A 23023-nucleotide genomic window follows, 5' to 3' on the forward strand; every position below is an offset into this window, starting at 1 on the left:
CTGGTGTCTGTCATTTGTTGCAGGAGTTTTCAGATGTTCTTCCAGGTCAGCCTTTGACACTGAGAGACTTCCGCTCTTCTCCTTTGTGAAGAGACTCTTCACAATTTTGAAGGGATCTTTGCAGAAACGTGATCTTGTTTGCTCCTTCCCTCTGCACTTCCTCAGGAGGTTTCAGCTCTCCTCAGTGTTGCAAGCCTGCCCTGAATCTCTTTCTGCAGCAGGTTTATACCCTCCTTCTCCTCCTCTGTGGCCTTCCTCCATTGCTTCTTCAGCTGTTTCCTCTCCTTGACTAGGCGATCTATCTCTGTCTGCCTTCTGGACTTGGTGGGGATTGAAGGAGTAGCTTGTTTGCCTTCGACCACTCCAAATCGTTCCACTCCATAGGCATAGATAAGATCGCCCATCCTATCCAGCTTTTTCATGGCTGTGCATCTGATCCCTTCTAGCATGCTGCAGAGATGTGTTGGCCTCCTTCTACATCATCATGTTGCAGGCCTTTGGCCACTTGACTAATGGCCTTCCCCCTTGGGTCTTCTTCCCTACTGTTGGTCATGATGGGTTGGGTTCAGGTTGCCCTCTTGTGCAATGTTGTTCCTCATCTAGGGCAGGGGTGTTGATGTCCTGGAGACTGTGGTGTGTGTCCATCTGCTGAACTTCTGTCAACTGACACGGCCTGCTTTTCAGAAAGTAGCTGTCGATGCAACTTCCCTGTTGACCCTTCTTTAGGCACCTTTTTTGCCCTGGTGTATTTTCAGGCCTTGGGGGAAAGTAACCTTTGCCCAACCACAAATGCAGTTCTGGAGCTTATGTCGTGCTGCAGCTATTGGAGCCTCAGGTATGCTAATCATCAATCGCGTAATCTGTTCCATTCCTGTGTTCATTACCAGGTTATCCACCAACGAACCATCTTCCGCCACCACTCTCGCTAGCTCAGGGGGTGTTTTCTTTGTAGGACTTTTCATAGCTAAGTGTGGGTGGGACCCTGTCGGGGTCTGTCCCCTTCTGCCAGCTGTCTTTCCATGCTGCCACAAGGTCTTTGCCTTGTTGTCCGCTGCCCTTTCACAGCAGTCACTGGCTCTCCAGATGATCATATCTTTTGATTTGATTGATTGATTGATTGTATAGGACTTGATGTTGATATCCCTTAATGCATATTTGAGGCACAGATGAGACTCCGCGGGATGGTCCATTGAGTAATGGCACTGTCATCAAGTATGCATCCCTTAATGCACACTTGAGGCTCTGATGAGACTCCGTGGGATGGTCGATTGAGTGATGGCACCCTTTGGGTTGTCAAGTGGGCATATATATATATAGATATATAGATAGATATATAGATAGATAGATAGATAGATAGATAGATAGATAGATAGATAGATAGATAGATAGATAGATAGATAGATAGATATGATCAGCTGAACAGTTCTAGATAATAGAATCATACAGTTAGCTAACATGAATTAATTTTAGGCAGAAGCTTATTGAAGTGATACTTACTACAAGTGGTTACAATAAAGAAAAACTTTGACAGCAGAGCATATCGATTCAAGTTAGTGTCACATGTGGTCCTCGCAGGGGTCAACATCATCTCTTCAAAGGCGTAGGGTCATCTGAACTCTTTCTATGAGGTTGGATTCACACTGGAGCTGGCGTAGAGATGGGCATCGCGGGGTAGGAACAGCAAGGCAGAAAGAAAATAATTAGCGAGCTGCTGTTCATAATGTCTCAAGCAAAAAATGTTTGCGACTTTTAACTTATCTAACTGGGAACAAGGGTGAGACTGAGATTCTTTATGCGTATGCTTGGTTGAAGAGATGTGTCTTTAATCTAGATTTAAACAGTGAGAGTGCGTTTGAGCCCCAGACATTATCAGGAGGACTATTATAGAGTTTAGGAGCTACATGGGAAAATGATCTCCCTCCTTTAGTGGTCTTAGATATCCTAGGTACTACCAAAAGTCCAGACCTTTTGTGACCCAAAAGAGTGTGGTGGATTATAGGTTATAAGAAGATCCATTAAATATACAGGAGCTAAACAATTTAGTGCCTTATAGGTCAGTATAATATTTTGAAATCAATCCAGAACTTAATAGATAACCAGTGTAGAGATGATACAATTGGGGTAATATGATCTTTTTTTTTCTTCTTTTTTTTTACAATATAAGAACTCTACCTGCTGCATTTTGGAATAACCGTAGTTTGCTTATTGAATATGCAGGGCTATCAGCCAGTAGTGCATTACAGTAATCTAGTCAAAAGGTTATGAATGCATGAACTAGCATTTAGCTAGCAACTAGCAGAGACAGACAACATTTTTTTTGTAGATTAGCAATGTTTCTGAGGTGGAAGAAGGCTATTTTTGTAACATATGAAATATGATTTTTGAAAGATAAGTTGCTGTATAAAATAACATCCAGTTCTTTAACTGCAGATGATGACATAAACTTATATACTTCTAGTTGCAAATTGTATTCTAAGAGATACTGTGTGAAGGTTTTTGGTCTAATAAGTAATACATCAGTCTTGTCTGAATTTAATAGGGAAAAAAGTACTGGTTATCCATTGTTATTCTTTAACACAATTTGTCAACTTCGATAGTTTAGAAATTTCATCAGGTCATGATGAAATATATAACTGAGCATCATCGCATAGCAGTGGAAACTAATTCCATGCTTTCTAACAATGTTGCCAAGTGGCTGTATCTATTGAAAATAAAAAGGGCCTAATACTGATCCTTGGAGCACCCCATAATTTACATAAAACAGTTATTTTAAATTGTAATAATATATATATATATATTTTCTTTTTTTTTTTTTTTACAGAATTATTGTTTAAATAAATTAAATATTGTTAAATATGAGTAAAGTCTTTCAAAAATATTAAATGTTTTACCTAATATTGTATCAGTTATCAGATGAATAATATTGGAGCTCACTGTGATGTTAGTGTGATACTATGTGGTTGCTAGGGTGTTCCTAGATGGTTTATACGGAGTTACATACAGAACAATACAAGTTTTTATGATATTATTGATCCCCAAATATAGTTTCAGTTCCTATACCAAATGAAATCTGTTTGTAACAGCATACTTTTCTCAACATGCCACATGATTTGAGGCATCATTCATGTCTGTAGAAACAAACATCGAGAGAAATGTTATGCACAGATTCAGTATAGACGGGTGTGTTGAGATGTTGGGGTGAGGGGTGACCCAACTGAAAAACCTGGAGAAGATGAAAACATGTTTGTCTGACTGCTCAATCAGGCCACATGAACTCGGTCAGTGTGCCGTTATCTCCTCTGACTGGAGCCATATTCTGCCAGACGTGCTGCCTGAGGCTGACCACCTCTGATGCAGAGCACGCTGGGAAATATTCAGCCCGTTACACACTTAATGCATGCTTTTCACACACTTAGTGGCATTACTTCCACTAGAAGCCAAACCGAATGATAACGCATGCACCGAGCAACTCGTGCAGATGCAGCTAATGCAATAAATATGCAGCAATCAGTCATGCATCACTCAACCTAAAGCCCTCAAAAACCAATAAGAGAAATAGACAGTTGTTAGGGATGTGTGTTTTTGACCATATATGTGCAGCAAAGATTATGCAAATGACCTATTTTCAGTCTGCAGCTTTGATATATTCAAATCAGGGCTTGTGCATGACTCTGATTGAAATGCTGTTCTCTCTGTATAGTGTGTCCCACCCAAGGAAAACTGGGAAAACAGAGTGTTTCCTGGACTGCGTTAGGCATCTGCTCCCAGAACAGGAAATACTCCCCCAAAACCTGAGGCTCCCTCAAGTCCCCATCCACGCACATTCATTGTAACTCCCACTCTGTCCACCAACACACTTTTTTTTCACACTCTTGAGGCTGAAACTTCTAGGAACTGGCAGTGATGATTTTGTTGAAAAGTAATGATTTTGTTGTTGTATGAAGTCAGTCATCTTGAATACAGGGTGAGGATGTAAGAGTTTCAGGAAAATAAATATTAACCCATAAGGATTAAAATGCAATCTGTGCAATGGAGCTCTCCTTTGTCTTCTCCTCATGTCTGCTTCTACTTCCCATGTTAATATGTGTATCAGCATTTTGATTTGTGACTATTAAAGACGAAAATTCCAAAAGACATAGAAATAAACGGCTAACTTCATTCTTGAGGAGTTTGGTAATGTGTATAAAGAGAGTAGCTCGTTTTGTCTGAGAGGCCGGCATGCCGTAATTGAATCCATGTGTCAGAGAAACATACAGGCACAGTGTTGTGAACGCCCATGCCATCAGCCCCTTCAGACATTTTCATCACCCATTGCATGCTGCAATATAATTTTCTCCACTGTATGAGAATATCATTCTCCTCTCAGTTGTAATGATGTAGGTTTTCCAATCCGATATACACTTTTATGTTTCTTTGTCAGTCAGTTTTAGGTCTGTATAAAAAAATTGCACTGAACTACAACAGTACTATTATTATTATTATTTAAATTGCTGTTATTTTGTGGCTTTTACTCCATCCCTGTTACTTTTAAGGCCATTGGTATGCTTCTGTACAAAATAAAAACTTCTATATTTATCCAAGAAATCTTAAAAAGAAAACTCTTGTATTTAGGGGTGTGTCCTGTAAAATAAATGTTTAATAATGTGATAATGTAATATAATGATTATTATGATTATTTAAATTTGATATTGGTTTTATTTATTCCCATGATTGGCTACACTTCAGAGGGCCCGCTTTTTGGGTTTTCTTCAGAATAATCACTGCCTGTATACTTTTATAACTTGCCTGCCCAATATTTATAGTGCATTACAAACCTGTACCATTTCTGTTCTGCCTCAGTATCAGGTCTACAATACAATGAATGAAGTGATGAACAAGCTCTACTAACAACTTGACCCCAAAGAACTAATTAATTACAAACCGATCTCGAATCTCCCTTTTCTGTCCAAGATACTAAGTAGTATCCATTTACATTTACATTTTATTCATTTAGCAGATGCTTTTATCCAAAGCGACTTACAAATGAGGACAGTGGAAGCAATCAAAAACAACAAAAAGAGAAATGATATATAAGTGCTATAACAAGTCTCAGTTAGGTTAACACAGTACATGTACCAATAGCTTTTAAATAATATAATAAATAAAAAGAAAAACAGATAGAATAAAAAAATATTTAAAAAATATTAGAGAAAGCTAGTGGTAAAGGTCTTTACACACACACACACACAATTGCATAATAAATGAAAAGAAAATATAATACAAAAAGATTAGAAAGGTAGTTAGATTTTTTAAAGAATAGAATTAGAATAGTGAGTGTTAAAGTTATAGGGTCAAATAAAGATGGAAGAGATGTATTTTAAGTCGATTCTTGAAGATGGCTAAGGACTCAGCTGCTCGGATTGAGTTGGGGAGTTCATTCCACCAGGAGGGAACATTTAATTTAAAAGTCCGTAAAGGTGACTTTGTGCTTCTTTGGGATGGCACAATCAAGCGACGTTCACTTGCAGAATGCAAGCTTCTAGAGGGCACATAAGTCTGAAGTAACAAATTTAGGTAAATGGGTGCAGAGCCAGTGGTAGTTTTTTAGGCAAACATCAATGCCTTGAATTTTATGCGAGCAGCTATTGGAAGCCAGTGCAAATTGATAAACAGAGGTATATTCTTTTTGGCTCATTAAAAATTAATTTTGCTGCCGCGTTCTGGGTTAATTGTTAAGGTTTGATAGAATTGGCTGGAAGACCTGCTATGAGAGCATTGCAATAGTCCAGCCTGGACAGAACAAGAGCTTGAACAAGGAGTTGTGATGCATGTTCCGAAAGAAAGGGCTTGATCTTCTCGATGTTGAATAAATCAAATCTGCAGGATCAGACAGCTTTATCAATGTGGTCTGAGAAAGTCAGCTGATCATCAATCATAACTCCAAGGCTTCTAGCTGTTTTTGAAGGAGTTATGGTTGATGTGCCTAACTTGATGGTGAAATTGTGATGAAACGATGGGGTTGCTGGAATCACAAGCATTTCTGTCTTGGCAAGGTTGAGTTGAAGGTGATGGTCTTTCATCCAGCAAGAAATGTCTGTTAGACAAGCTGAGATGAGAATAGCTACCGTCGGATCATCAGGATGCAATGAGAGGTAGAGTTGAGTGTCATCAGCATAGCAGTGGTATGAAAAGACATGTTTCTGAATGACAGAACCTAATGATGCCATGTAGACATAGAAGAGAAGTGATCCAAGAACTGAGCACTGAGGCACCCCAGTAGTTAGATGTTGTGACTTGGACACCTCACCTCTCCAAGATACTTCTAAGGACCTATCTGATAGGTAAGACTCAAACCATTGAAGTGTGGTTCCTGAGATGCCTTTTTCCAGTAGGGTTGATAGGAGGATCTGGTGGTTAACTGTGTCAAAAGCAGCGGACAGATCAAGCAGGATAAGTACTGAAGATTTGGATTCTGCTCTTGCCAGTCTTAGAGCTTCAACAACTGAGAGCAAGGCTGTCTCAGTTGAATGTCCACTTCTGAAGCCAGATTGGTTGCTGTCATTGAGGTTGTTGTGTGTGAGAAATGCAGAGACCTGGTTGAACACAGCTCGTTCCAGTGTTTTTGCAATGAAAGGAAGAAGGGAAACTGGTTTGTAGTTCTCTAAAAGAGATGGGTTGAGGTTGGGTTTCTTAAGTAGTGGAGTTATACGAGCCTGTCTAAATGATGAGGGAAAATCACCAGTGTGGAGGGAAGTGTTGATGATGTGATTGAGTGCAGGTACAACTGCAGGAGAAATGGCTTGAAGGAGATGAGATGGAATAGGATCAAGCAGACAAGCAGTAGGATGATTAGAAAGGATGAGTCTGGATACTTCTGCCTCAGAGAGTGAAGAGAAGAATGTAAATGAGTCAATCAATCAATCACCTTTATTTATATAGTGCTTTAAACAAAATACATTGCGTCAAAGCACTGAACAACATTCATTTGGAAAATAATGCCATAATAATGCAATAATGCAATTGTCTCAATAATGCAATAATGCAAAATGATAGTTAAAGGCAGTTCATCATTGAATTCAGTTATGTCATCTCTGTTCAGTTTAAATAGTGTCTGTGCATTTATTTGCAATCAAGTCAATGATATCGCTGTAGATGAAGTGAAATGAGTGTATGATGAAGCAGGAGGGGGAGGAGGAGGACAAAGAAGTGAGGAAAATGTTTTAAAAATCTTTTTTTTTTACCAAGTAGTGCGGTAGCTTCCACACAGGCTACATTTTCACAAGCATTTCTGAAGCCCATACTCAAATCTGGAAATATAACTGCTAAGATCACTGATCCTGGATCAATAAGTCGACAGCGCCTCTTCATCTTTTTCATGTTTACGGTGGATAACAACCAACCAGCTTTATGATACATTACCGCCACCTTCTGCTCCGGATGGTACCACTCCTTGGCCAGTCACGCAAAAAATTACTTGATGAAATGATGGCAGAGGGTGAGGTCGGAGAACAGTTGATCCCGAGGAGCAAGTCGCCGTGGCCGTACCTCGACAAATACATGACACTGACCGAGATAACAGAGAAAAAATATGTTTTCAGATGCTTACTGTGCAACCCCAGATTGAACCTGCTTTCAACTTCGAAGACCTCAAACACAAATTTAAGGACACATTTTCAGGTGATTCCCAAATGCACAACCATCACAATTCGGTCTTCAAACACAAACTATGCATCTTTTTTCTATCTGTTGGTACAAAAAAAAAAAAAAAAAGCGTTTTCCCTTGATAATGCCCACATGACCTCATGCTAAATTAAGATTTTGTGAATTTAAAAACCCCATTAAAGTTTGATTTAAGTAATTGATATGATTATATTATTTAATTATAATTTTAATATAATCAGATTATATTTTCACATAATGTTCTTTAGGATGATTTCATGTAGAAAACAGTAAATCAGAAAATAAATCAATTTAGCTGGGTTTCAAAAGACATTCATTGTGAATTTATAATCTGGGACAGGTTGTGCTGAAATCTGTGACATAATTTTTTTGTCTTAGAAATAGTTTAATTATAGCAACTATTAATAGATTTATAAGCAAACATAACTTTTTTCTGCATTAAAGGGGTTATGTGAAAATATGTAACATATTATGTACATCTCAAACATAATTCAACTATTTTTAGCATAACATAAAACCTAATTTAAAATGTTTTTAACATTTCCTAGAGGGTTCATCCAACTAAAATGGCCTCAATAGAAATGGAACGTGAGCACACCAAGAAGAGGAGCACACCAGGGAATGAGGAGAAACACCCTGTTCCTCATACAAGGCAATGTAGCAAAGTATTTCAGAGGAGGTAACCCCACTGTAACCCAAGTGCGATTTGACAAGTTGATCCTTAACTTCATCATTCAAGGACTGCATCCACTTCACACTGTGGAGAGACCAGAATACATCGATTTATTCAGAGAGATTTTATCCAGCAGGCATTTGATGTCCAGGAGAACATTGGGAAGAATGCTTGAGGATGAGTATATATCAATGAAAAGCACTCTGTCTATGATTTTGTCCAAACAGACACATGTATGTACCACAACAGATGCATCGTCTTCAAACAACAGAAGCTTCCTTGGAGTGACTATCCACTGGATAAACCAAGAAACATTAACCATCTGCTCTGGAGCATTAGCCTGTCGTAGAATTAAAGGGCGCCACACATATGATGTTTTGGGTGAGATGTTGGAAAATGTGCACAGAGATTTCAACATAAAAGACAAGGTGACCGTTACAACCACAGATAATGGTTCAAATTTTGTGAAAGCTTTCAGTGTCTTTGCAGAAGTTCAAAGAACAATTCCAGACAGAGAAGAGGAGTACACTGTTTTCATAGATATCACAGACATTTTAAATGACACAGAAGGCGGCTACAGTCTGCCACCTCATCAGTGATGCACCTGCCACACCCTCAACCCGATAGCAACAAGAGACATTGAGAGTGCTTTGTCACAGTCAGAGGCCTTCAAAAAAATATCAAGATCAACGACTGGCAAATGCCAGGCACTATGGAACAAGCACCAAAGAAGCACACAAGCTTCAGACATAATCAAAGAGAAGCTAGGCTGCCAGCTGATAGCTCCCAGTCCAACAAGGTGGAACTCCACTTACAATGCCTTGGAACGCTAGAATACCTGTATCCAGACAAAAGAACAAGAACTCCAGGAGACCTGTGAGAGGCTTCAGGTGACTCGCTTCAAAGTGGCAGAACTCAACTTCATACAGGAGTATGTTCAGGTAAATATCCTCTTTATTTTGATATGTGAACTGGTGTTGATGTTGTAATTCATGTATCTGCTTGGACATAAAGGCAACCACTTACATCTCTGTAACTGAGCTTACTATTACTGTATAATGAATTTTTCTCATAGGTTGTTAACTGAATGTTAATCTACCACTACTTAGAATGATGATGATTCTAAATAGGAAAACTCTTGTTATCATTACTATCCCTATTATTGCTATCACTTTTCAGTAATTTATGTATTCCTTTTCTTTGGATCTTTAAGGTAATGGCACCTCTGGCCAAGGCCATTGATGTACTGCAATCTGATAAAATGGCCTACACTGGAGTTGGTGCCAACCATCTCAATTCTCCTCGATCGAATGGAGCATATAAAGAATGAGGCAAACATACATCACTGTAAACCGATGATAGATGCAATCATCAGTGGGGTGAAGCAGAGGTTTGGATACATTTTTCAAGATGCAAGGTTGCTCTGCAGCTCATCCTATGTTCAGACTGGCATACATCCCCAGTGGAAAGAAGGCTGATGTTGTGTCCAAAATAAAAGCAGAAGTAAACCTGCTTCAAACTCAATGTGCAGATAATCACATGCAAACAGATGGTGAGGACCCAAGTGATGATGGTGATGAAATAACCGAATACTTCCCATCTCTCAGAACAAGACCAGTTCTGAATGAAGTAGACAACTACTTGCAATCTGCTGAAACCAACCGTGTCAATGCATTCCAAAACCTTCCAATAATGAAGAAGATCTTCATCAAGTACAACACAGGAGTCCCTGCTAGCGCAGCTTGTGAGCGACTCTTTAGTGTAGGAAAAGTCATCTTCCGACCAAAGAGAAACTGCCTTTCTGACGGAAATTTTGAAAAGCTTCTGCTTTGTCGAGAAAATAAACACCTCTTGTAAAAATTATCAAGGTCCAGCCTGGCCATATCCTACGTGTCATACATTCTCACACACACACACACTTTGTTTTTTTGGGTACAGTTTGGAGGTCTTAATTGTTTTGCTACAGTAGTTTGAGCTGAGTTGAGTTTGATTTAACTTGGATTTTGTTCTGCAAAGGCCTATACTAAGCATGCCAATGCTAACAGGTGCGTACACAAACTTGTGCGTACATTATTACATGGATTAAATGCATTTTGATTGTTGCCAAATTGATAAGGAACACAATAAACAATTGAACTAAACAATTACACCTGCCTATCTGTTTGACTGACAATTTTGAGCACTGAGATAGCATTGACTTATAATAAAACGTGTTCAACATAAAAATTGAATTTTAAAAGTAGCTTAGATGTAGCAAGCTACTGTTGATGTAGCTAAGCTTGCTACATTTCCCAGGGGGGTAGCTTCAGTGAAGTGAAGCTTCATTTACTGTAGAGTAACTGGTAGCTTAGCTCACTACATTTTCCAAGTAGCTTGCCCATCACTGGTTGTAAACTACAGCTAGTCCAAAATGCAGCAGCAAGAGTTCTTACTAGAACCAGGAAGTATGACCATATTAGCCCGGTCCTGTCCACACTGCACTGGCTCCCTATCAAACATCGTATAGATTTTAAAATATTGCTTCTTACTTATAAAGCCCTGAATGGTTTAACACCTCAGTATTTGAATGAACTCCTTTTACATTATACTCCTCTCCGTCCGCTAAGTTCTCAAAATCAGGGAATTTGATAATACCTAGAATATCAAAATCAACTGCGGGTGGCAGATCCTTTTCCTATTTGGCGCCTAAACTCTGGAATAACCTACCTAACATTGTTCGGGAGGCAGACACACTCTTGCAGTTTAAATCTAGATTAAAGACCCATCTCTTTAACCTGGCATACACATAACATACTAACATGCTTTTAATATCCAAATCCGTTAAAGGATTTTTAGGCTGCATTAATTAGGTAAACCGGAACCGGAAACACTTCACATAACACCCGATGTACTTGCTACATCATTAGAAGAATGGCATCTACGCTAATATTTGTCTGTTTCTCTCTTATTCCGAGGTCACCGTGGCCACCAGATCCAGTCTGTATCCAGATCAGAGGGTCACTGCAGTCACCCGGATCCAGTACGTATCCAGACCAGATGGTGGATCAGCACCTAGAAAGGACCTCTACTGACCTGAAAGACATCGGAGACCAGGACAACTAGAGCCCCAGATACAGATCCCCTGTAAAGACCTTGTCTCAGAGGACCACCAGGACAAGACCACAGGAAACAGATGATTCTTCTGCACAATCTGACTTTGCTGCAGCCTGGAATTGAACGACTGGTTTCGTCTGATCAGAGGAGAACTGGCCCCCAAACTGAGCCTGGTTTCTCCCAAGGTTTTTTTCTCCATTCTGTCATCGATGGAGTTTCGGTTTCTTGCTGCTGTCGCCTCTGGCTTGCTTAGTTGGGGTCACTTCATCTACAGCGATATCATTGACTTTATTTAAACTGAACAGAGATGACATCACTGAATTCAATGATGAACTGCCTTTAACTATCATTTTGCATTATTGACACACTGTTTTCCTAATGAATGTTGTTCAGTTGCTTTGACACAATGTATTTTGTTTAAAGCACTATATGAATAAAGGTGACTTGACTAAAGTGAAGGCTGGCTCATGAATATTAATTACGCTATGCGTTGTTTGTCCTGATTGGCTCAAAGGAAGGCGTTTGTAAAGTGAAGAACTGTGATAAATATTTTATTCTGCTCTGTTTTAATGATTTACATTTCACTTACATTTCTTCTTTTCTGTTTTGTGTGTGTGTGTGTGTGTGATGATGATGCTTTGTCAATATCATATGCAAAACAGATGTGCCAGTAAAGCACTAAAAAGGTTTTTCTTTTTGAGGTCCATAAATGTTAAAAACTGGCTTCAGGTCAGTTACCAAGCAACGTCAGCAGTGCCTAATTAATATTTATGCTGCAATCCTTCGTCTTAGTAGGATTGGTATATTCGCGCGTGAGGGGCGGAGCAAGTGTGATGACGTGTGTCGGTCGCTGCGAAACAGATGCCCGTGTGTCTGAAGCGCTTATTGCGCTGGATGTTACTGATCCACGCCAGTGAATACACCGAGAAGCGCTGTATCCCTTCATTCGCTCAGAAACACATCGGGCTGCGGATTTAAACTAGGATTGAGATACAGTATCAGTTTATGCCGTCTAATATTCCGTTTGAAGCTGGACCTGTTTGTAAAAACAGCATATTAAACCCCTCATTGTAAAGCACACATCTGTGTCTGGAGCGCGTTCTCATCACACCGTTTCATTATTTAGCTTTTATCTGCTGATATGGACGAAGATAATCAAGGTAAGACCATCAGGGTTATAATGCAAGAGAAATATGTGGATATACTGTATGTGTACACATGATGATCATGTAATGGGTTAATATTGCATTAGACTGAGATGTGTCATATCATTAAGATCGAAGAGCATTGCATTCATTATTTAGGTGCATTAAAAAAAAATATCTAAAAAACTCTCTGAACTAAGACATCTATGGACACAATGTTCATGCTTATTATTTCAAAACCTACAAAGTGTGTCTATGTCTGCAGATAACAAGATAGTTATAACTATATATATATATATAACTGCTCTGTAAAATAGTGTTTTTTTTAGAGTAGCACACTGCTCATAACATTAAAGCTCCAAGACTCATAGCCTATACTCAAAATTTCATATAGCCTTATCTTAGACTAGAATTTGTTTGTCCAGTGCAAATGAGTCTGAATCAGCATGTGAAGCACTGCTCTTTCTTCCAGTCAAATGACAAACTCCAGCGACTGTAGCTGTAAAGATCAGTGATATTAAATATTTTTTGACTATCAGATGAGAACACAACTTGAAGTGAATTGAGCTGAATACTGACACGGTTGCCTTCTGTAGAGCTTCTTTAGAGCTTAATCGAATTTGTGTCATAATTGATGAATTGTGCAACATCAACTCTGTTACTGAACTGAAATGAATCAACAATGGACTCGAGCTGAATAACAACATCAATGTCTTCAGTAGAGCTGCTTGAAGCGGATTTTAATTTGTTTCATAATCGTTTAACTTTTTTTTCCTTTTTTTTTTTTTACAGTAGTTGAACTCAACTGCATGACTGGAGCTGAATAGTGACACTGTTGTCTATTTAGAACTATACTTCACAGCAGAATTAGAATTTGTTTCATATTTGAAAAAGTTTGCATCATTTATTCTGATATTTTCCTTTTAATCACTGTGAAGCTGCTGTACTGTATACAGTTGATCCTTTTTATTAACAGATTGTAAAGCACTTTGTGACTTCTTGTCTGTGAAAGGTGCTATATAAATACATTTAACTTACTTACTTATTTAGTTACAGCACATAACATATACAGTATACATCACACATGGATCTTACTGACCAAACAAAGATAAAACAATATTTATCTGAAATATTTTGGTCTCTAGATATGGCTTGGATCCCCCTGCTCATTTTAGTATCTGACAGGTGACCTGAAAAGCCTAAAAAGTGTCATAGCACACCTGTCCTGAACAAGCTGCATGATTTGAGGTTTTTTTGTTTGTTTGTTTGTTTGTTCAGGACATCATGGATATCCATGCACGTGTAGTAATATTTCAAGATATGGTCTTCTCACTGAGAAGAAAAAAACTAAGTAGCATATTCAAAGCATATGCTCAACATAATCCTTGGCCACAATGCGGCGGGTTCACACTGAGGACTAGCTAACAGTCAGAGCGCTGGTGTGTTTTGACAGTGGTGTAGAGGCAGCAGCAGACTGGATTAGACTCAATGAGCGCTGCTCTGTTCCATGCGGGTTCCTCTGCTAGCACCGGGGCCCCTGCTGGGGGACAGTAATCAGTGCTGTGGTCCACTGTGGGAGATCCCACCAATGAATTCAACTGGACTGAGAGGCAGCACCTTGTCACATGCGCACTACTATGAATTATGACTGTTAAAAGTAAGACTCATTTGAAAATACCAATGAAAGAATGTTTTCACGAATCGCAAACGAAATAGAGTCTTGTGACAGATTGTAGCTGATTATAGATTCTTAACTTTCAGTAAATGTTTCTTTTTTTTTCCTCATCCTGTTTACAAAATTGGAGACCCGTTTGAAACCCTGATTTACAAAAGTCACTAACCATTTTGTTGGTGCTTTGTAACTTGATAAACTTTGAAGACAACTTTTATCATTATTTCCTACAATAATTTGGTGACCCATGTTGGATAGTTGAGCTTGATGTGGACAGTTAATGATAATTATTTATATTTTCTTCATTTAAAATAAATAAATAAATGCAACAAAAAAAATTATAATATTAAAATGTAAAAATGCAATGATATTACTTAAGTGGCTTCCCATTGTGCAATAGTAAGGACCCAAATAATGTTACTTCTTGGTTGTTAACGAAATTTTGAAGTTGAAAACTTAAATAGTATTGTCTTGTTAAAAGGTACTCCAATAATCTTTGTTTTATTAACTTATATAAATTATTTTTACAGTATACAGTTTATCCAACATGATTATATCATAGTTATCCCGTGTTTCTCACTGTAAAGAAAAAAATTATAATACAGAGATTTATGCCCGTAATACTTTTAATATGTATAATTTGGAGACCACAGAGGATCTCACTGGTGATTTTGTTGGGTTTGTTTGGCTCATACTTAGAACTAGAGTCATATTTAGAGACCAGAATATGTTAAAAGATCTAGATTTCTTTAAGAATCCTTAATAATGGTCACCCAGAGGATCTGTTGGTTAAAGTGTCCAGTACAAGTACCCCTCCTGTACAAATCAGAAATACCTTGGCTTCTGCATGGGTCACTTTTCATCTGATGTAGATCTCACTTATTGAGCTTTCAGATTCATTCACGCTCTTCCCTGTTGAGTGAGGACCCTGAACCATGCCTATTTTTGACCTTGATATAGTTGAAGTTGTCTTTATGCCAGAGAAATGTAAGCCTTGCGTCACAGTGTAGTGCTTATGGCAGCTGTCATTATATCACATTTGAAGTGACACAGTCATGTTCTGCTGAGAGGAACCAGGCAGGATTATTTTATGTGTTTTAAGTACACTGAGTCTTTTTGCTGTAGGGCATTGGGTGTTTCTGTAAGCATGATGTATGTTTCATTTAGCCACATGACGTCAGGAGGGAAACCACCAGCAGTGCAACACTGTGAAATAACATCAGTCTACACCCAGCAGTGACTCATGACTCTGAACATGGCCTTGTTTTGAACTCATCTCTGTTTCCAACACCAGTTTTAGGTGTGATTAAATGATGGGATAAATCATAACAAAGTGTGGCATGTACGTGTGCAGTGTCAACATAGCTACCATGCTATTCGAGCCTGACAGACGTACTGTGCCACACTGTCTACTTTCTAAAAAGGCAACTAAGCATCCTAAGGGGCTGTTCACACAGAACATGTTTCCAGATACACGTTTCCATTGATTTTATATGTAAACACACATTAGACGGACATGTAATACTGTTGTGCTCGCTTCTTTTGCAGCTTCTCAAATAAGCACCACGTTTTTAAGATGCAACAGAAGGTTTATTTGCATGTAAGGCTACATTTACATGACAACGATGTAGTCAAATTTTTTTAAGTTTGATGTATTACACAACAACATTTTCAAAATGATTTGCATTTACACATATCTGAGAAAATGGCCAAAAGCGCTGTATTACATATGCCAGACCAGTAGTAGGCGCTGTCACCTTGTTAGTAAACAATACCTGTAGGGAAGTGATGATTATATGTTGTATATGATTTGTCTCTGCTGTTGGTTGTAATATTGGTGAAGTAAATCCACACTTTGCTGAAGAAGCGTTAGCAAACTCTTGAGCAGCAACAATAGTACCGTATACTCCACCATTGTCGTGTATGATTGTGTGCGCTTGCTTTTAAAATCAACACGTACTGCACATGTCTACATATCTAAATGTACTCACGTGCATGACGTCGCTGTTTTAAAAAACATGCACTTTGAAACCTGCTTTCAAACATATGTTTTCAATCCACAAAATGCCATTGTCATGTAAATGAAAATGCATAAAAAGTTTTCGTTTTTAGCTGAAAATATTGTCATGTAAACGGCCCCTAAAACGCGAGATGCATTGTTCAGAAAAGTAAAAAAAAAAACAGCACAGAATCCCTGATCTATATATGACTGGATCGCACATCTAAACCGCCAACAGACAGTGAAGCCACCAAAGGGTTCGATCCGCCATCTTACTAATCACTACCAGCAGAGAGCACCATTGAGTCACATTCAAACAGCTGTCCTAAAATCACCCGATCTGAAGCTAATCGTTTTTATGTTATGTGTATGTAAATTAATGTTAACTTCAGGTGTTATCTGCAATGTAACGACACAGGTAACGTTCCAACACAAAATATAGCTTATTTCTTTATGAACATAATTATCCAGGAATTATTAAACATGAACGTATTCATATCAGAAATGGATTTATATATATTATAATGAATAATTCAATAGCATCTATTAATACTGCTATATACTGAAATGGCAATCTTAACTTACTATCTTGGAAATAAACCTTTAAATGTATAAATGCATACAAAGCATACAAAGCATAAATCTTTCTTCATATTTCAGAATGAGCACTTTGTAGTTTGTTATATATATGTTGAGGTCATGTCTGATGTTTATCATGTTCGCTACTGTAATGAACGTAACGTTAGCTTTTTAATAAGTAGGGGAAAATCCTGGCATAAAAGACAATAAATAACCGTTAACATGCATAGGGTGTTTGCATTGTAATAATGTACACAGATACTTCAGATTTATAAACGCTGACTTGTAAGGTGATGTTTTCTCATTTAAATTTAATTAAAATAAAATGTCTTATTAATTCAATAGAATGTTTCTGCACACTAGGGATTACCAATATGGCGGCGCTGCAGCTTCACTTTCATGATGTCATGAGCAATCCAGTTCTCTATTATAGATCAGTGCACAGAATGCCTCCTCTGCCTTGTTACCATCAAATAAACAGTTTCTATGCCCATTGCTACTGTAAACAAAAGCTTGCGATGCTTGCCCTGCATCCAGGGTCTTGATCCACTGTTTTGGAAATGACATTGATGAGTGGCACTACGTATAAAAGTTGAAATTCTTTTAACTTGACATGTCATCTTACAAATACAGCATTCCTGTGCGAGATGCTGCAAAAGATGCAAGGCGTAAAGCAATATAGTAACAAATAATGTTAAAAATGGTTAGGGTCATTTTTGGAGCTTTAGCTTTGTCTAGAAGTGTAGCATGATATAGGCCTTTTCTCAAAATATTAAATTATTACACATGCAGTTTTCAGGGCGTCAAATTTATTGGCCACATGGAATATCAACTGATTTGTTGATTTGTGTCAGTGGACAACCAAAACAGTGATAAAAAATGGTGATCAGATTCAAAAACTAAGATATCTCCTATCCTGTATATGCACATTTAAAAAAAAACAAAAATGGATAACACTTTAGGGACCAATTATCACTATTAACTAGTTGCTTTTCAGCATACATACTACTAGAATATTGGCTGCTTATTAGTACTTATAAAGCACATATTAATAGCTTATTCTGCATGACCATATTTTAGATCCCTTTATCCTATCACATACCTTCATTTAACAACTAACAGTTAAGAGTTGACGGAGTCAAAAGCTATAGATAGTAGTTAATTAGAAGGGAGAATTGGTGTCCAAAAGAATGTTACCAAAAATGTTGTATACTAACCATCTATATTAAGAAAACTCTTGACTCATCTGCTATCTTGCATGATGATTTCTGCTGAGCTCGTCGTAAAGCATTGTGGCATGGCTTCTTTGTGAAGGATACGTGCGATGCTGCCTAAGCTCACTGGTCTTTGGAACAAAGCTTACTAAAATACTCAGCTTGTCTTCAGCATACAATGTGAGCAAATGCAGTAAGGAAGTATGCAAATGTAAATAACTACATACCCTTCAAACTAACAATCTGACGTTTTAACCATTTAAAGTGTCTTACCAGTATGGGTCCAAATATTTAAAAAATACTTGGCTAATTCCTCTAACTCTAAATTAGCTTATAGTACAGATCAAAAATGAGAAACACATTTGCACAAACAATACGGCAGTTTCAGGAATTTACTTTGGCGCGAGGAAAACTGAAGACTCTTTCACCCCCTCATAAAGGAAACCAGACTGCAGACGAGTCTCTGGAGTGTTGGAGCATGTGGCGAAATGCATTCCAGCGAGAGAGAGCCACTCTTTTGAAGAGCAGTATTTTTGACTGGAATGGGATGCGGGAGTAGAGTCGAAGGGGAATAGATTATATAAGGGATCTCAAATTGTTCAAGCGGATGAAGGATCAGGAAAAGGTGTATCCAGTGGTTTCGGACAACAGGTCTCTTTCCTCTAGCGTGGGCTTCCACTCTCCAGCATTTGTCCTCAGAAAGAGGCTATTGAACAGAGAGGAGCTAAATGCTGTGAACCTTTTAAGAGTTATAGTCTTCTCATTTATTGTCATGCACAACACAACCATTGGCAGAATCTTCTCAATGTTGAGCAGTTCAGGCTTAAGAAAGATTCACTATAAGGTTAAAGGGATAGTTCACCCAGAAATGGAAATTCTGTCATCATTTGCTCACCCTCCACTTGTTACAAACCTGTATGAATTTCTTTTACACAATGACGAAGATATTTTAATGTTCACCGTTTGATGGTAGCCACAGACTTCCTCGCTATATAAAAAATACTATGGAAGTCAGTGGCTGCTATAAAATGTTTGGTTATCAACATTCTTCAGAATATCTTCTTTTGTGTTCAACCTGCTGAAAGAAATTCATACTGTTTATATACATATATATGCCAAAACTATCTAATGCATCCTATAGACTTACACTGAAGAAGGGACCTGGGTTGATAGATCAGAATTTCATAAGTGTGGGCTTATTTCTTGCACCAATAAGTAATAACCAAGTATTAACCAATCAGAACACCCTAGCGATTGCATAGCAACCTGCTAAAACCTAATTTATTTGGCCAATACGTAATAAACAACTAGAAATCACTTTCACAATGACACACTGGGAACTGCATTGCAACATACTAAAAAACACTCAGAACAGTTGAGTAATACGCAAACAGCTGATGACATCCTGGCAACTGCAACAATACACCATGTTAAACCACATCAGTATCACTTTTACATTGTAGCATTGGGTTTTGTGTGTGTGTGTGTGTGTGTGTGTGTGTGTGTCTGTGGGGGGGATTCTGATACCAATGAACTCTAAAAATTGAGTAACTACGGGATTAACTACAGGTTACTTTGTGTAATGCAGGTACATTCTGTTTGTCTGTATGCAAATGATGCAGGTTAATGATCATAGTTGGTCAATAGTTAATTAAGAACTACAATCCTTCTTGTGTCCAGCATTTCCAGCAAATAACTTTGCATCCATGTGCTGCTTTCCTGGTTTGATGTGGGATTTCTGTTGGCGATGCGCATTTAAGAGGCTGCATCATTCAACATTCATACTGTTTGACACGCAGCTCCACAGAGATGTGTGTGTGTGTGTGTGTGTGTGCGGTCACACATGTTTGGCCTATACGGTCTCTTTATCGTACGGTGTCAGTTTTGATGAAGTATACAAAAAAGAACAATCCTTTGTCAGTGACTTTTCAACCATTTGACATTCAGCTCTGCTTGATCTGCCAGACATATGTATGTGTGCACATGTTTTCATGTGTCTGTTTAAAACAGAGATCATGCAGGTCATGTGCTGTATAGGCACATCTAAAAATAGGTTAGATGCAGTAATCATAGCCCAGGTTTTACAGCCCTGACCCACATGTACATACAATGCATTCATTGTACTTTTGCAAAAAAAAAAAAAAAAAAAAAAAAAAAAAAGCATATAAACCTAACCTTGCTCAGTATTTTCTTGGTTAACACTGTAAATACATTGTAAAGCCGTCCAGATTCTCTGTTTAAATCAGTGGTGACACTTTAGTTTAGGGTCCAGTTCTCACTTTTTTCTTGTTGCATATTATCATGCCTATTACTTGCATATTGGCTGTTTATTAGTATTTATAAAGCATGTATTAATGTCTTATTCTGCATTAGCAGATTTTAGATCCCTTAATCCTATCTCATTCCTAAACTTAACATCTACCTCACTAACTATTAATAAGCAGCAAATTAGGAGTTTATTGAGGCATAAGTTGTTGTTAATAGTGAGAATTGGACCCTAAAAATAAAGTGTCATCCTCAGTGTAAACACACCCAAAAACATCATATAACATTAGTCAATCAACCTCAACACTGAATTTAAGAGTAAGATAATAAATACGAAAATTGTCTCTATTTACTCACGGTTACATTGCAAACTCGCTTTCTGCATGCACTTAAAAAAAAAAAAGGAATATTGATCATAAAACTAGTCTGTGTTAGCTGTGCACTATATTTCAAGCCCTCTTCTGCCAAGCAGTAGTTGTGTCTAGTGAATAAGATGCCACTGATAATCTTCCCCTCCAGTGAATTGAACTGAAGAAGCCGAATGGATCGGCTTTCACCAATCGACACTCAACTGAAGCTATTCAGTTGCACCGATTCTTGAGAGGTCTGTCCCGGCTTGCAACAATTCCCTTATGTTACGAAAACCCATAGTTGTCATTTTAAAAGGGGGGGGGGGGGGGGGTGAAATGCTATTTCATGCATACTGAGTTTTTTACACTGTTAAAGAGTTGGATTCCCATGCTAAACATGGACAAAGTTTCAAAAATTAAGTTGTACGTTTGAAGGAGTATTTCTGTTCCAAAAAAGTTTCGGAAAGTTTTTTTCGAGTATGGCTCTGTGTGACGTTAGATGGAGCGGAATTTCCTTATATGAGTCCAGGGCACGTCTGCCGGAAGAGCGCGCTCCCGTATAGCAGAGCAATGAGACTCTGAGAGCATTGAACGGAGTAGGTGCGTCCACAGTGAACTCTCCACATCAGTTGGCTGTGCATACTGGCACATCTTATGGCAATTTCACATTCAGTCTGGACAGACAAATGAGCTGATGCTGGAATGTGTCTGGTACAGATCTAGAGTGAATGAGTTCAACTAGCCCAAAGCAGCATCTCTGTATATAATTGGCTGTGGACGCGTGGCAAACCCAGGTTTGACATCATTTGTAAAGTGTAGCTGGTTAAATGGGTCACAGCTCATATTCTTGACAGCTGCTCTGTGAGCGTGAGTCAGTGCACAGCTGCGAGCGAGGGCTTCACCTGTGTTATGTCACCAGCGACCCTTCAGTCATCACTTCATTACTGGCAACACTCTGCTGTGGCTGGAAATCACCAATTACTGTAGATTTGAATGGTTTCTGTGCTGAGCTGTTTATTTCAGTTACAAAAGAGGCATCTTAAAACCTCCTTCACATCACATTTTAAGTCAACAATTTTAACAATGCATTTACTGATTGTTGTTGAGGTCTGAAGCAGAATGTGAAATTACAAACTAAGATTCCTAGATTTCTTAATAGACTAACAAATTTCCCTTTATTTCACAACCTCTTCCAGGTTGTAGCTCAATGATTTCATAATTCTTCCAAGTGGTTTTATGAAATGAGGATTTAGATTCATGAACATTCCTTAAAATGACATTCCAAGTTCACACTAGGAGTACATTTTGACAACATCTCAGAATCATTATATAATAAATCTCACAGTATAAATGATAATATCCATAACTTTTCTCTTTTAAAACGTTTTAATTTGTGTAATGTGCCACCCTAACTAGTATATGTTATCGTAGCACACCTTCATTCTTGTCCTTTGTTCCAAAAAGGTTTTTTTTTTTTTTGGATCTTTATTTTTTTCATCAGAGAGAAATAATGAGATTGAGGTCAAGTGTGAAGACTGTAAGAGAAATACATTTCTGTCTGAACCATGTGGTCACAAATACTTTATCAGAGATCATACTATTATTACCATAAGGGGATGTAATAAATGGGGGCCCACGACAAATATAGGATATTCTCAGAAAACATTTTGGAAATAAGTAAATGTTGTGTTTTTATTTAAAGCTATTTAGGTCGTTTTTATGGTATAGCCAAGGGGTTTCCAAACATGTTTGTCTGCCAAACTGCTTAACCTACATAAAGTATGTTAATCTTTAAATAATTTAAATACATATTTGCATGGTTGTCTGCAGCCGGTTAAGGTTTGCATGACATGCAAGTAAACAGATGAAATAGGTTTTGCTAAGTGTTTTATCTTGTTTATTTATCAAAATAAATCGTTTTATTTTTTAACATATTTATGTAAAGACTTCACGAATTGGCCAAAAAAAATATATAGTGCCATTTTTATGTCATATATTGTTATTGAAGTCTGAACTGAAGTGCTTCTGTCGACGAAAATGTCAGAGAACTCTAAATCAAATAAATATTAATGTAATACTAAGATAAGATTAAAAATATTAGCATTAATCACACAAGTAGTAATTCATTGGGAGCCACACAATCGCTATTGTCCCAGAGTTTCCATTTGTAAAACATCTTAGAGATGATTAAAAATGGGGCTCAGATTATCTTCATTTAAACAACTCATCACTGGCCCGGTTCTCCACAGCTGGACAAACTCTCCATAGTTTATAATTAAATCCCAAGGAAATTCAGGCTAAAGGAATTCAGTTCACAAGGAATGAATAAAACAGTGTCGGAGCAACTGAAGGATTTCTTATGGTGCAATAAAGA

The 23023-nt window shown here is 37.9% G+C and overlaps 1 protein-coding gene across 1 annotated transcript in view; it reads left to right on the forward strand.

Annotated features, from left to right (window-relative positions):
* The first annotated feature begins 12268 nt into the window (after positions 1 to 12268).
* Positions 12269 to 23023, forward strand: part of LOC113053276 (cytohesin-3) — a 39856-nt gene continuing 29101 nt past the window's right edge. Inside the window, exon 1 of the mRNA XM_026218181.1 lies at positions 12269 to 12585. Coding sequence (XP_026073966.1) covers positions 12567 to 12585 — 19 coding nt within the window. The 5' untranslated portion in view covers positions 12269 to 12566. The remainder of the gene's footprint in view (positions 12586 to 23023) is intronic.

This window comes from Carassius auratus, chromosome 3 (assembly GCF_003368295.1).
Source record: "Carassius auratus strain Wakin chromosome 3, ASM336829v1, whole genome shotgun sequence".
Taxonomy (NCBI): domain Eukaryota; kingdom Metazoa; phylum Chordata; class Actinopteri; order Cypriniformes; family Cyprinidae; genus Carassius; species Carassius auratus.